Raw genomic sequence first — 17,217 nt, forward strand, 5'->3', positions numbered from 1 at the left:
CTATAAAAGTAATGAAACAAAAGTGAAAACAATATACACGAATTATTTATTGAAGCAATTGTAATAAGTTATTGTATTTCCATCATTTTGACAGATGTTGTTTTCAATTATGTTACGATAAAGTTTCCCTTAGTAATGCTGCTGCTGACAGCAGTCGTATTACTGAGACAACCCTCCTTGCAACACAATTTATTGCACTACCTCTCATAAATTATTGACACAGCAAGTAAATTACATTTGCTAGATACAAATGGCTAATAGATATGGTCTACCACAGGCTTACCCAAACAACTGACTATTCATAATTACTAGACACATCCTAAAACTAAGAACCTGCATAATAAAGGAACAAACTGAGGTATCCGTACCTTTCAGTTTTTTCTTAGGCACTGAAATGAAAGGTTTGATAATGTAAATGCAAGTATTAAAAGGATAAATAAACAAAAATAGGTTTGCTGGTGTTCAGCTGACAAATTTTAATTTTGTAATGACTATTACTGAACAAAACCACAAGTTTTTGCAGAGGCAATGAGTAAAAGCTGATGAACTGATTTAGAAAAACAAATGACAAATTATTAGAACACACACAGCAAAAATCCATTGTTTAAACTAATTCACACATTTTCATTTAAAACCATTGCACTCAGTGTTTCATATAAATCACTTTAACAGTTTTATTTCAGTCCTAATCTGCATTAACTATGTGGTACAGCTCTCCTGCACAGATACTCACAATATATTCAACACAATAAACCCACACACACTTTTCCAAACTATCTGCAAACATAAATGTAGCACTCCACAATATCTATGTCATGAACTGGGTTGATAAGGTTCTCACCTAAAAAAAAGTGGCATAGGGGTGTGTACACAAAATAGGAAAAAAATGTTTCAGAGTACATCACTGATACCACAAACTCAGACGCACTCTTTTGGTTTCTATTTCATATGACTACAGCTTGCAAGACAATCTGTAAAAAAAGCAAAAATTAATTTGCACAAGAGGCAGCTGTCGTATCTCCTCAGATTAAATGAACTGCTTCTTCACCCACATTTAACACTGACGCATAACTGTCTAAATATACTACCATTTACCATTACATACAGAATAATAAAGTATAATACTGTAAAGACTTTTTAGTGATTAACAATTCATATAATATAAACTAAAATGAGAGATAAGATACAACCAAAGAGTAAAAAAACTGAAATCATGGCATGGCAGTCTATTCTTAATGTTACTCAAGTATTAGAATTTAAATTTTAAAACATTTGCTGCAGTTTCACCAGAAAATGATGATGTGACTAAAAACAGAGCATGTTAAATGGAAAGGATTTTGGGAATTGTAAATACAACAAAGGTATGTGTCATGTAGTTGTTACAGTACTTCTCAATGATCTCACAGTTAAGTCAATATAAATCTGCATAATTTTATTATATTCTTGACAAATGGTTTTAACATTCTGAAAAACAAAAATAGTCAAAACCAGTAACTGAAATCACATGAACCACCATGTGTTCTAAAATAACAATAACAATTAAAAATTACAATATGAAGAATTAAAAGGAGATTTTTCGCTTGGAGACACACACAAGCTACGGGGACATCAATGAGAAGTTTTATGAAATTGAAAATAAACATAGATCAAGTGTTACTTTCAAGAGAAAAGAATGAAAACATCTTCTACAGGATGGGTAAACAGAATGAGCAGAATCAGAATTCACTAACTGATGGAAGAATGTGACTGTCTGGTAGAAAATATAACACTGAACTATGAAGTTGCTGAACATATAATATCTGCACTACAGCCAAGTGAACACAATGTGTTGGAAGGAATTTCACCATAAGCATTTTATTATTACTTAGATTGTTGTACAAACACAAACAATAAAAGCAAACTAAATCTGCCTTTGTGTTAGTAATTTATATTCACGAAGTGAGAGGCAGAAGGTAAAGACAAGAAATGACAGAATCAAGAAGCGAACAAAAATATATAAGAGTAAGTAAAACTGTCCTCAACAAGAAAGAATGGTTTGAGCACTAAGTGCTTTACTATGAAAAGTCCTACTGTAGGTGGTATGTCCTTACCTCCCTCTGACCTTTGAACTGATGTATTCAGCCAGTTATAGAAGGACCTAAACTTTGTTGTGGGGACAAAATCATGGTCCAACTTTTCATTTTTCATATAGACAGATAGCTACCAGGGGTGAGAAAATCAATACGAGGGTGAAAAAAAAAAAAATAATAAAGGTGTGGACGATATTTGAACCCTGAACCTATTAATTATTAATCTGACACACAAGCTCACACACATGATGGCTAAATAGCCATCATACAACACATACAAAGAATAGGAATTAATACAGAAGGGTGCAAACTGATAAAAATAATTAAATCCTCCAAATGGAGAGATTACAATCCAACTAGAAATGAAAATTTTGGGGTAGAATAATGTGGATATTACAGTCCACTTAAATGACTACTGAAACTCTTTTTCAAAACACATGAAATTTCTCTTCTTTTTCATTTCCTTACAAGATTTTGTCCAACAGTCAATCACAGTAAGTATTTCTATCAGTTATTTTTATTTCCATTCCAAATGCACTATCTCCCACAGCTACCAAAAACATCCAAATAAAAAAAAAAGCAAAGCAACAGTTTTTTGTGTGAAATGCAATGGGCAGATTGCAGTTCACTGAAAGAATGCTGTGCTCAAGTACATGTATGGAAGTATTCAATAATATAATCTTGGTTCGAGTTTGCAAAATCCATTCATTCAAGAACTTACTCATGTATGAATGATTGACGAGACTGAGTAAATTTGTGGAAGATCAATGTGATCCACGGTAAGTATGAAGGTACATAATATTAGCCCAGCATGTGTAATGCACAAAGATCAGAATGATGAAACCATTCTCATTTCTCAACAATATTTTTTTTGCACCGTTTGCTGACTGAACTCGAAATTTAGCAAGTAAACTTAGTACTCAAAACCAACCAAGTCCACAGTAATGATTATATGAGCTGGCTTATACTCATACTACAGTGGTGACTGTTTGACCTGCTCGTGGTGAGTACATAATTAGATGAAAGCCACTAGCAGTATGACTCAGTGCATCCCGCCCTCATATTTTCTTTTATTATTTCAGTTTTTCCTTGATTTTCCTTTTGAATTGAACACAATTCCATACAAGCATTTTCAATTAAATATGTATTTGCTAATAAGTACTTTTTAAGTCATAAATTAGCTTATTAGTAGTAATTTATGCCATTGCAAACAATTTGTTTAATTAAAAAGTAACATGACATGATTATACGCAAAGTTGTATATGAAATCCTTCTGACCCTTTTTTCTAAGACCCTTCCTTGCAGAGTGTTCATTTTGTATTGTTCAGTGGTTGTTTATTGTTTTTCAGCAATTGTTTATCAATTTTTGATTATTTTTTCTTTGTTTTACAGAAGGGAACTGTGGTTCCACAAGCTGTGATGTGAAATGTTTTTATTTATTACTATTTTTAAGTGGTTTTATGTGCTGTACTTGCAGACATGCCTCTTGAAGTTGGTAGTCGTCAGTCCACCTCTGTCTTTGTAAATTTTATCAAATTTATAAGTGGATTTTTTTCTTTATATGCTGCCCCTCAGTGCAAATTACAGTCCCAGTCACCCTGTAAAAACAGGTAATCCCTATCTTTTTCATGGATTGGGACACTTTTTAAATCTCCTGACCCTATTCTTCCACATTCCTCTTCCTGCTATGTTCATATGATAGTTCTTACTCAAGTTGCCCCCCTTCATCTCTCGTTTTAATGTGCTTATAATCACTCAGCATCTCATCTCAGAATAGATGATGGTATGTCTTATAATCACTTTATGAACAAAAATACAAGATAAGATAGCACAATTGTTGTGACGTTCAAGAATATGCAATGTTGCTACCAATGTACACACTCATCTTAACAGTAGCTTTTAGCTCCATGTAGAACAGATTTGAGAATGTGACTTCCACAGAACACAACTCTTATGGACTTCTAGAAGCCTCAACAAGCTGAGTCTAAGGGAGTCATATCAACCTCCACATGATCTCCATGTTCTCTTGCTTACAATTACTATGGAGTACAACTCTTATGGGTTTCTGCAAGGCTCAAATAGCTGAGTCTAAGGGAGTCATACCAGCCTCCACATGATCTCCATGTTCTCTTGCTTACAATTAAGGAGAATTAACAGACTGGTTGTACCTTCACTCATTAATCCCTGTTCCTGTATCTCTCTGTTGTGCTATGATGTGACATTAATTGAAATTTAACATTTAATATTTTGATAATGTTAAAGACATTTTCCTGTTCCTGGCACTGGAAAATCTATCCCCTGTGATAAAGGGATGCTAAGTTTGTAACTGTCTCACCAGAGTGCAGCAGAATACGCTAACATAAGTGCCACCACCTAGTAAGAGTTTCATTAAGGATTAGATGAAACAAGGCTGAGAAACATGTGTTATTACTTTCAGTTGTTATCTAGTTTCTTATTTGATAAAGTTCATTATTTTTAAATTTTGTAAGAATATTGTGTATGAGTTCTTGTGAATTTCATTTCCTTGTGTCTCAAAAGAACACAATATGACTATGGTTGTCAGTTATGACATTCCTGTACATAACATGTTTTTTTTGTGTGCATTAGACAGAACTGCCAAAAAGAACCTGTAGTTGGACACATAATCTAAGGGGGTAAAAAAAAAAAAAAAAAAAAAAAAAAAAAAAAAAAAAAAAAAAAAAAAAAGGGAAGACGAAGAAGAAGTCAATGGTACCCCCTCACACTTGAGAATCTGACACTTAAAGTTTTACAGCCTTCCCCAGTATAGAAACAATGTGCCACATCCATCTGATGCTGCTATACAACTGATATATTCTTTAATATTCCAAAGAGTAAATTTCTAGTTCGGTTTTGTTTGTATTATCTCAATAATCATAAAAATGCTGACCAACACAGAGCACATTACTGATGAAAAGAAGAATGGGAGAGAAGACATAATGGGTTTTGTCTTGACTATAAATCAGAATGCTTACTACAAATCAGATGCTGGTAAAGTACATTGCTATAACTGCTTACTTCTTATGTTCTATAGCAGAGCTTCGTGAAAGATATAAAGAGCTTTGCAAAATCTGTTACAGTTAAAAGAAATATCATGTGGACAGTAGGTTTTGTGTGGCATTTAATAGAAGCATTTTGGTCAGCATGTCATCTGCCTGAATGAATGGTTGCACAGTCTACACTTGTCAAACCAAGAAACCTGTTGCTAAGCATGCCACAGGACATAACAGCAAGTGATGGAACATATATTTCAGGAAGCACATCATATGGGTTTTGCTTTCCATATGATATCAGACTTTAGAGATGAGAATTGATCATCCACTATGCTCCTGTAATACACCCGGCCTCAATGATTGCTTGTCTCTCCATCCTTGGTTTCTCTTTCACAGTCTTGCTTCCATCACTTTTCTGTTCATACGTTTTATTATATTTCTCCGTCTCTACTTTCATTCCTCCTCCTTCCAATATACCCTTTGCAATTTATGTATTTCTACATACTTCTGTGTCCCTTCTTGCTCCTCTTCAATTTCCCCACATTCTATTGGTATCACTTCTTTCCCCATTTGCTTCCATTTCTTTCTTATTTCTCACATACATCTCTGTACTACAGGTCTTTTTAGACCCAGGGTTTCTGATAACATTTCTTTCTGTAAATTACCCGTTCCTTCTACCTTAACCTAATGAAAGAGTGTCAGCAAATTCTCAAAGCTCAAGATTTAACTATATTTTAAATTTACTTGTCTGATTTGCTCCAATTACACTTGTTTCAGAGGTTGATATATTGATAATTTTTCACAATTACCACCATAAAGTATTCAATTTGGTATGGTTCCATCATCTATTTAATGACTGTGTGGGCCAACTTTCTGGCTTCTATGTTTTAATATGATTTAATTTAACTTTTTTATTTAATTCAATATAAAACAAATGCCACTAACACAGTTTACCTGAAAAAAAAACAACTATTCATTTTAACTACTGTATCACCTCATGTAGTGTAGGTTATTTACGATTTTTACTTGTTGACTGATGGTATGAGCACTTAAAGGGAATGGAAAACAAGATGATTCCCTAGAAGATATGTGAAATGGAGATGCAAAGGAAATGACCAAGAAGAAGACCAAGAAACAGATGACTGAATGGTGTGGAGTGTGTCAAAAAAAGAAGTGAGGAGGGGACCACAGTGAACACAAAAAGATGATGGGAAAACAGGACTAGATGGTATGGCTTATATTCCAAACAGGTCCAGCCAGGGCTGGAAACTGATAAGGATGATAAGGATTACTTAATGACTGACTTATGAAGTGGAGCTGCCAGTCTGTTGACAGATTAAACATAATGAAAATGAATAACTGTTCTGTGAACCGCTTTCAACTTTTCATGAAACAAGTAGCAGTAATACTGCTGCACACTTATCAAAATAGTTTGGTAGTTTCCATGAAATACTACCAAATTTTGCATTTTCCCCATTCGCATGTAAAAATATTATAAATCTGAAGGCAGCTGCTAGGTGATATTGCTAACTGATAGTTACTTAATGTTGAAACTGGATCTTGATTTTTGTTTTCAAGGCTGAGGTGTGTGTGTGTAACCTTAAAATGATCATTCATTGCCGGCCTATGTGGCCGAGCGGTTCTAGGCGCTACAGTCTGGAACCGTGTGACCGCTAAGGTCTCAGGTTCGAATCCTGCCTCGAGCATGGGTGTTTGTGTTGTCCTTAGGTTAGTTAGGTTTAAGTATTTCTTAGTTCTAGGGGAATGATGACCTCAGAAGTTAAGTCCCATAGTGCTCACAGCCATTTGAACCATTTGATCATTCATTTCCTGTTTAACAAACTGATGTCTAGATGTGGCATTGGTCGACAACACCTTTATCTGCCGAAGCCAATTTTCTTGACACTTTTGTAGAACAAATTAACGGAAAATCATACCATTCTGGAGAGATCTTTAATGTGGTGTATTTGTTAAACTGCATATTTTTATAGTATGCAAGCATAAATACAAAAATCATCACATATGACATTTAGCTTAGCAACATATAAATCAGCATGTCACCTCACTGTTTTGCTTCTTTCAGTCAGTTGGTGTACACTACAGATCAGGCTGTCACCACAGACTCCATTTCACAAAGGGGTAAAAATAATATTAAGTTAATATTGCAATAAACATTCTCAGATTTCTCTTTTAACACCAGATAAATGTTTGTGTGACATCATGTGTCCTGTACTGTGTTTGGTAGATAGAAGCAAATTGAGCAGATGTCATGTTGATTTTACGTGTTTTTGAAGCTGAAGTGCCATATTTGGCAGTTTGTATTTACACTTACGCAGTCTGACTGATGTACAGAATTAAAGATCTCTCCGAAGTGTGTATTTTTTGGTAAGATTTGTTGTGTAAAAGTTTCAGGAAATATGACATCAGTACTCTATTCCAAGTCAAAACAGTTCGAAAATTGCATCATTACTATGGGAAAATGAATTTTTGATGATGAAATTATTATTGAAACACGTGTAGAGAAGTAAGGTACTCCCAGCACAGATGAAGGAAACAGCGAAACACAATTGGTTGCAACTTCAAAACAAGCCAGCCAACTTTTATTCGCACATACATGCATGTCTGTGTTCTCAGCAGTAGGCTCTTGTTCCAACAATGGGATGATAAGGATGAACTCTATTAATGATAACATGGCAAAGAGCCTGTTATGGGTACCTGGAATGACAGGTGTCTGCAGTAAAGTATTCTGAATGGATACAAACCCCTTCCAAATTTAGTGTAATAGTAACATTTCATGCTAGTAGAAAATATGGACATTGTCAAACGTCTGCTGTTGTACTGAAGGAAGTCTGGCTTCCATGTTCAAACACAGACTCTGAGTGGCAGTTTTCATATAGTACAGGGTGCCCCACTTATCTTGAGAACCCCAAATAACTTTCTGTCCACTAGAAAACTAAAAAATCTATCAAAGAAATATTATTCTGCTATCAGGGGCACATTAACCAGCATGGCTGCCTTTCTTGTAACTTTGTTCATTACAAAGACATGAGCAATGGCACATCTTTTTTAAATATAACCCTGTATCCACTTTCTTTCCACAAGACATGTTGACAAACGTATTCATGTAAACATCAAATTATTAAAAATGTAAGACAAAACTGACTTTCACTCTCCTGTACCAGCACACAGTCTAGGTATTTGAGATAACATAATTCTACCACTTCCTGGAGTTGGTGGTAAACAACTTTTTTTCTTTATTTATGATAGAGATACATGTAGCACAGTACTGTTGTACTTTTTAACAATATGTTGTGTACATTAAACATTAAAAACTACATCATCATCACTTTTCTTTTATTGTGGTTAAAGGTACATGTACTAAAGGAACTCTACAGAGTGCTATATCCCTATAGGAGCCCACTTTCCCTCCTTACTGCAATTAATGTTTTTCTAACTCACATTCTGCATAGATGAGTGCCATTTCTATATTCTCTTAATTCGTGTACATTTTACTTATACAAACATCCAAAGGAGTATGGTTAACTCTATGATTGGTGTGAAATTTCCTTGAGTTTCCATGATTACTGTCAACTCCAGCAAGTGAGTGTGTTACGTTACCCTGAGTACTTTTGCTGTGTGCTAGTACAAGAGAGTCAGTTGGTTTGTGTTACATTCTTAATAATGTGATGTTTATGTGACTTGTACACTGTGATTTGAACAGGTCTTAAAGAGAGGAGGGGGTTACTGAACATAAAACATAGGTTGCTATTTAAAAAAGAAACACTGCAGTTCATATCATGACACAAAGTTATAAAAAAGAAAATCATGCTGCTTATTGTCTTCCTGATAGCTAAACATTTGCTTCATACATTTTTAATTTTACTTCTGGAAAAAAGTGATTTGGAATGGTTGAGGTAAATGAGACATTGTTTTAAAATGTTGACACCATATTGCCTCTGAATATAAATTTGAAGTAATGAAAATGCATTTTCTTGAAAACTTTCAACATTATTTGTGTGCATGGAATGTAAATTAATTTCTTCTGTAATTGGTTATTTTCAATATGTTTTAAGTATTTTTTTGATGATGAGATGTGTGATGTCAATACAGTATAATGAACAAGTAAATGTTCATTTTCAACATATGATCGAAAAACAGTAAAATATGACAAAGATAAGAAAAGTAAGAACATAAGCCATCACAAAATAACACCAAAACTGGCAAAATATAACACTGAATTGTGCAACAAATAATACTGGAATTGGGCAAAATATATAATGATTTTTTCCTATCCCTAGTAATATATTGAGCATGGATCACAACTATTATTCAGAGTTGATCTCTTCTCAATGAATAAAAATAATGCCACTAACAGGCAACAGTTGCAAGCCTGGTGGTGGAGAAGCAGAGAGTCCTGAGGTTGAGAGTAAAATTAAACAGTTGGTCCATGGCATATTTTTTGACAGTCCATTCAGTCTCATCATCAGCTGATTTAGGCAATAAATAAATAAAATGAAGCAACAATGTGTGTGAATGAATATTAGTTAAGTTTTAATTTAAACTAAATAAAAGTAATCAAATATTTTTTTCTATTTTGATTGCTCTACTTATATGTACTATAGTACAAGAAGAACCAGATGACATTGACTGAAGGAAGAGAAACAGCACTGGCCTGTATCAATCAGTGGAAAAAACTGTGTGACCTATATAGTTTGCTTTGTTGTACCATAGCATATTGTCTTAATATTTTTAAATAATTTAACCATACTGTGAGAATAGCTATCCTGTATCTTTGGGTTCTCTGTTAAAATTTAAAAAATCTGCAATACCGTTTGCAATGTGCTTTTCACATGGCTTGTGTTCCACATCAGATTCTGATAATGTTGTCACCATGTATTGGCTAATCCATCAGTTAATCCATTACAGTTACTTTTTGAAGAAACTACCTTATTCTTGCAGTGTAGCTTTTTAAGTCACATGGCTGGTAAATTGGTACTATCACATTAATTTCTAAAAATTATATAAATGATTTTGATCAAGCACACAATATGAATAATTCTGTTATATATATGTTATTAAATCTGTAATACTATTTACTGCCCAAATATGTGACAGTTCAAAAATTAAGACCTATAATAAGCAATTGTGGTAGTGCTTCCTTTCATTTTACACCTCTACTTCTGTTATAGCAAAACACTTAATTTGTGGAAGTCATTTTGAACTGCTGTTTTAATATCACAAACAGAGAAATTAAATTGGCTTCTTTCCAATTGTCATGGAACACATTTCTTCTAATTTTTTCAGGTGTATTATGAATCAGTGTGATTATTTTTTCCTTGTACTATTACTGATGTAGAGTTTGCTGCACATTTACATAAGTCTCCTTAAGTTAATAGTTCTTACTGATGCAGTCACCACAAAAGGTTTTTCCATGTTCTCACTACAATTCTGCAAAAAAACTGTTTCCAAGTGGGATATCACAAACTAATTGTTTCATACAAAAAACTTTTATTTTGCTTTAAAGTCACACTCTGGCCACCTCTGTCAGACTGGTTTGATGCAGCTCTCCACACTAGTCTATTCTGTGCTAGTCTTTTCCCTTTGGCTTAATTGTAGCAACCCATATTCACTTGAACCTACTTACTGTGATGGTCTGCAATAACGTGATTTAATTGGTAGGTTGATTGAGGGTTAAGGGACTAAACAATGTGAACAGGACAATGGTACCTTCATTCATAGGTCACATGTGCTCTTCACACATGATGCAACTATTCAGGTAGTTGAGAACGTGAGGACACGCATGCATTGCAGCTGTCAATTTTCTGTACTTCACATAAGCAATGTTTGTCCACAAAAAGAAACTTCTACCTTCTGGATAAGATATAAAAGACTAAAACACAGCTTATCCTTGCATATCAGAATACGATGGGGTGGGGGGGTGAGGTGACAGATGACAACAAGGCCTTCAGTATCTACCTAAAATATTTAGAAATGGTTACTGTTAAAATCATTGAAACTTTTCATTTAAAAATAGTCATTACAAGGAAATCAGCAAAAACAGTCATGCATAGATGTATGTTTACATGCACTCACCTTAAAAAACATAATGAGTAGGCAACATGAAACAACTAAAACACTACAGCAGATTTGTGTGGTTCGGTGATCATGAGAAAGAAAATGGAGAACCCGGCAACTTTCCAGCACATTCAGTCCTTGATTGCAAACTATGAGGATTGAGTCATGATAAAATCTTCAAATGCACGTCACAATCAGCCTAAGATATTGAGCTTTTTGCCACTGCACTTTATTTATCTTGAATCCTGAATACGGAAGTATGATTCTGTAAGTCTGAAATTTCTTTATCTGTCAGATTCTATATCTGTAAAATGGACAGCTTTCTTTATATATTGTGTTGCAATTGTACTTGCCAGATTTATTATTTTTATGGACTGTATGGAAATCATTTTTAAGTACTGTTTGTATGGTTAATAAAATGTTCTGCAGTGTAAGAATTCCACTATGAATATGGTTTTTTTTTTTTTTTTTTTTTTTAACTAACAGTTGTAGAAATGTAAACTGACCTAGAATAATAGTGAAATGTTTAACACATGATGTTCTATACAATGTTAATAATGACCTGTGTAAAACAGAAATGTTATGCCATTCCTGATAAAGACAAGAAAACATTACATTGTATTACATTTGTATGCAAAAATGCACTTTTTCAGATATGTAACAAAATTTCCTTAAGTATTGTTAAATACATTTGCTACTGCTGACAGTGCTATAAGTAACACACAGACTTTTAATTATATGGCATATGACTTAAAATAGGCCTAAAATTTGGAATGAACAATGAACAGAATTGCAAATTGTTGAACTCTCAAGTTTAAAATTATATTTAACTGAAAAATGACTCACCATCTTCATCTTCTTCCTCGCCCTCTTCTTCCTCGGTGTCTGTACTTTTACTTTTTCCCAAGTTTTTCAGTTTCTTTCTTTTTGCTGCTGCTCTTCTTCTTGCTAAATCAAAACAGTTGAACAATACAGCACACATGTATAAAAAATTTTTTCTTGTCCAGGCAAAGCTAAGTGACAATTTGCATACTTAGTCCATTTTGAATGAAAATTCTATTTTTCTACTAATATTCAAGCTTCAGTTTATTACAAAACACATGTGGAAAACAATTAATGCATTTGGTCATGATAAAAAGGAAAATAATACTATAATATACATACTTATATCAAAATAGACTCTTCTCATAATAAATGACATCTCAAGAGCCCTAAATGAAAGTTATTGAGTACCTGTTATTAAATGCAGAGAACATAAAATTTTATTTTGCTCATAGCAAATTTATTTTGTAAATCTGAATATACATAATGCTTGAGTAACGATATGTTAATGGATTATTTTACAAGAACCATTCATGATCGACACGGTAACAGCCTTGCCGCAATGGATACACCGGTTCCCGTGAGATCACTGAAGTTAAGCGCTATCTGGCATGGTCAGCACTTGGATGGGTGACCATCCAGCCGCCATGTGCTGTTGCCATTTTTCGGGGTGCACTCAGCCTCGTGATGCCAATTGAGGAGCCTCTCGACCGAATAGTAGTGGCTCCGGTCAAAGAAAACCATCATAATGACCGGGAGAGCAGTGTGCTGACCACACACACCTAATATCCGCATCCTCAACTGAGGATGATACGGCGGTCAGATGGTCCCGATGGGCCACTTGTGGCCTGAAGACGGAGTGCATGTGCATTCATGATCGACAAAGATTGTCTGTTATAAAAAAGGTGACACATCCAGGTTTCAGGAACTGTACATCTATATCATTTGGCTTTTGTGTGCCACAGCTGACTATAATTGTGAGACAACCTCTGTTTTTATAAAACTACCATACAGCAAACTCTGAGCTCAGCATGTTGGAGGAAATGTCTGTCCAGCAATGTTAGTTCCTGTCTCAATGGATTGGTACACCTGTGTGCTGCAAACGGTACCCTATTGTATTCTGTGTTCTTAAAACATGTACATATATTTCACTACTGACAGTAATTTAAATTTTTTAAATATTTGTATGATATGCAATCACTTAAAACAGGATAAACTATGGAGTTAAAAATAAATATATGATGTGGCTGAGACGGTTTTATAAAAATAATAATTCCTCACATCTTGAATGAAATGATCCACTGTGAGTGTAAAATACTTTTATTTAAAGTTGCAACAAGTATATGTCAGCTGAAGATGCATCCTCAAGTGACAGAGATTCTACTTAATAACTCATAGCAGAAAGGTAACTGACTTAGAGCCACTCCCCATCATTCATGCCAAGTTATAAACACATAGTGAGCCAAAGTGATAAGCCATAGTTAAAATGAAGGGGACAGCAGAGAACCACAGTCGGTTGAGCGACAGCAAGCAAGGCAAAATGTGGAAATCTGGCTGCCGTTGCTCACAATTTAAAATAACATACTCTCACATCTCTGCACACACATCCATACCAGTACTCTACAAATCAGTATAAAGTGTTTTTGATTGTACTATATGTATTAATGATCCTTGCTGGTCACAGATGCCATTTAGGACAAGAGATTGCACATAGGTCACAATGTGAACTGTTATTAATCTGGTTTTAGCTTCACAGTCTCTACAGGAGTGATCTGAGAGGACATGAATAATAATCACAAATTCCACACTGAAAAACTAGTCTACAGAATTTTCTACATCTGTTTTCATGAGATATTATCCATCTTTCTTCATGTGTCTGCCAGCTGACATTTTCAGCTTTTCTGTAACAATCTTCTACCATTAATAAGAAAAACTACATTTACAGAAAAAAATATTCAGGTCTCACACTAACCATTGCTGTGCACCAGAATTATACTACTTGCCAGTATTCTACATGTATTTATACTGATCTAATTCCAAATTAAGTTTTAAACTCTGGTTAAACACTTCTTTTAGGAGCACAGAATCATAGAGTTTATTACAGACAGTGAATCAAAAACATTTCAAAACACAATAGCAGTTTGTACACAAAACTATCTTGAACCAACAGATTTCATAACTTTTACTATCACACCCATAGCAGGTATTCTGTAACATAATTAAATTTTATAATGTCCATGACTGTAACAAAACACAATGTGTTACCTTACTTTAAGTCAGTGCACCTTCATTAACTCTGCTATCACACTATACTCACTACGTAGTTAAGTCCTAAGGCTAATGGGTTCTGAATGATCTCTGACCCCCCTCCCCTCAATGCACACACCCAAATAAAAAAGAAGAAGAAGAGCATCCCTCCACTGACTATATCTTCTTCTCTTCTCTGAAGAATAAGTCTGCGACTTTTATACAAAAATAAAACACCACAAACCACCTCTTTTTTTCATTTTTATGGTGTATTTCAGAAACAAATCTCTGTTTCAGAAGATAACTTTTTGATTATTACATTTGTGTTGTTCTCAGATACATGAGTTTGATATGAAATTTGGTTTCTCATATCATGTTTACTATTGTGGTAGTGATATATTACAAAACGCAGCTTGTTTCAAAAGATAAGCATAAGCATTTTCTCTGGAAAAAAATAATTTTTGTATTTGTTTGTGTTCCTACAGCCACTGTAAAAGTAACCATGAAACTAATAACCAAAATTTACACTGAGCTCTTGTGGCAGAGAACTGCACAAATGAAATAATCAAAAATATACCATTTGAATTTAGAAATTTTTCTCTAAATTCATCATAAAAATTAAAAATCAGCTCAAGAATGACTGGTCACCACTGCCAAACTTTAGCCATGAACAAAGTTGACCACCCAGTAGCGCGACATGCAGCTGAACACAACATGCTCAGGTTAAATGGCTGCTTCGCACGCCGGATCATTTGTAGCCTTCCCTCCACCACCAGCTTTTCCGAACTACACAGAAGGTAGTTACCCCCGCAACACATCATTCGCTCTCATAACCCTCCTTGCCTCAATCTACATTGAATCACTGTCCTAATACTCTCTACACAACAAGTTTCCCCTTACTCTTTCCTATCAGCCCTTTGACATACATGTCCCAACATCACCTTCATCATCCACTGCACCCCACCGGCTCCTGTACCTGTGTATCACGTGTCTATCCCATGAAACTACCACCCCTCCCTCCCACATTCCTAGCCATCAAACCTGCTGCCTCCTTCCAAGCTATTAACTACCCACCTACCAATCCTCCTTCCTGCCTCACACCTCTCTCCTGTAACCACCTCACCTGATACAGTCCCTGCCCTACCCTAGACCATCTGCCGAAATGCAGTCCCGACATATGTGTCCGTCCAGCACGATGTAGGAGCACAGGTTGTGGTTGTAGTTTTTTGTGTGTGTGTGTGTGTGTGTGTGTGTGTGTGTACTCCTAAAGTGGCTACTGTGTCTTATTCATAAAATATAACAATGCTAAGGCACAAACCAGGTCCACTATCATGGTTATGTTTAAGAAATATTTGATTCCAAAAGCTAAAAGCTCTATTTGTTTGTTTACCTATATGTATGTCTATTGTCTGTTGTGAAGTTGTGTTTATTGAAGGTAAGTGCTGTCAAACCCACTTGTGTCTCTGTGAATTCAACAAATTTTGGAAAGTAATTTTCTTTTCTTTTTCTATCACATACGTTCAACATAAAACTGTCACTCTTTATTTAGTTTACCTTCAACAGTTATTCTCTACTCAAAAACCAAAAATGTCCAATTTAAAGAAAACAAAAATGTAATTATCAAAGAGTAAATAATACACATAATGGATTTTTGTCACCAGAATGTGAATAAACGATATGCCTAAAACAGTTATAGATAGAAATAACCACTTTTTCCTTGTTTTAGGCATTCAATGGGTTTCCTTTGAGTGGGAGGAGACAGAAGTATCAACAAATAACTGACTGTATTATGATGGATATAATTGCAAATCCATATAAATAGTTACTCTTGTGATAATTTGCTGCATTCCGTGTCATGTTCTTAGTTTTGCAGTGGAACACATACACTAGGTCACACACTAAACAATCAACAGATTAATTTATTACAGAAAAATTGACATTACTTAAGCGTATTTGCATAATGAAACTGTTAAAAGTGCAAGATTATACCTTCAATAATATGCATTTTTTCCTCCTCTGTAGTTCGTTCTTCTGCAAGGATTACTTCCTCTGAAAAAAGAAAAAAAAAGTGTCTAGTGTGATTATTCTTCAATATCTTATATACAAATGTTTAGTGAAATCAATGTGACAGTAATAATTCATTTTCATACAGAATATGACAAATGGCTTGAACTCAGTAAAAAGAAAGTAGTAAACATACTAGTAATTGGCAGTTGAAGCTCATAAGTGAAGTATGGTGCATCAGTAATACAGATATAGAGTGTAAGTATCATGCAACATTCTCTAACTCAGTTGAAGTAAGACAAGTTTAATTTTATATGATACACTAACAGACTACAAAAACTTTGCTGGTAAAAAAATAGTTTTATGATCATAAAAAATAAAAAACTTTTCATAGAAAACAAAGATTTCACTCTAAACTTAGTGTTCCATGGTCTGACAAATGTTAACTGGGTGCCATTTTCAGAGCCCAACACTGACCACCAATGCAACTCCATTAAATCATAAATTAGTAATGGTTCCATACATCTGGTTCATATTAGTATAATTCTGAGTTGTAATTTCTATGGTTTGAGCAGTTTCCACTGAGTGGACAGATACAGAACAACAAAATCTCATCAGTAACAATATATTTTGTTATTACTATTTTGTGCATGGTTGTATTCTTATATACATCAGAAGTTGATAAACCCTTAAGAAGTCATTTGCCTTAAATAAAATCAAAGCCTTACCAAGTGACAATAACAAAATGTAAATGATTTAAGTGATGACTCAGCAACACCAATATGACATTTTACATATGGGTCACCAGTTTTCAGTATATAAAATGCCCTCCAATTATGATTCCAGCAGTTTATATTTTTAAGAGAAAATGATTATACTCCAGCAGTTCAGAAGAGAAAAATGACAAAATCACATTGTTTAGAAGTAAAGAAGACTACTCACCAAATAGAAGACATGTTGATTCATTGACATCCTTCTGGCCCCAAACC

At 34.4% G+C, this 17,217-nt stretch overlaps 1 protein-coding gene across 1 annotated transcript in view; it reads right to left on the reverse strand.

Annotated features, from left to right (window-relative positions):
- Positions 1-17,217, reverse strand: part of LOC124556062 (voltage-dependent calcium channel type A subunit alpha-1) — a gene marked incomplete at its 3' end in the record, with an annotated part of 507,834 nt that overhangs the window by 349,054 nt on the left and 141,563 nt on the right. Inside the window, exons 9-11 of the mRNA XM_047130091.1 lie at positions 16,214-16,273; positions 12,002-12,103; positions 369-389 (exon numbers count right to left, since the gene is read on the reverse strand). Coding sequence (XP_046986047.1) covers positions 369-389; positions 12,002-12,103; positions 16,214-16,273 — 183 coding nt within the window. The remainder of the gene's footprint in view (positions 1-368; positions 390-12,001; positions 12,104-16,213; positions 16,274-17,217) is intronic.

The sequence above is a fragment of the Schistocerca americana genome, chromosome X, assembly GCF_021461395.2.
Source record: "Schistocerca americana isolate TAMUIC-IGC-003095 chromosome X, iqSchAmer2.1, whole genome shotgun sequence".
NCBI classification, from domain to species: domain Eukaryota; kingdom Metazoa; phylum Arthropoda; class Insecta; order Orthoptera; family Acrididae; genus Schistocerca; species Schistocerca americana.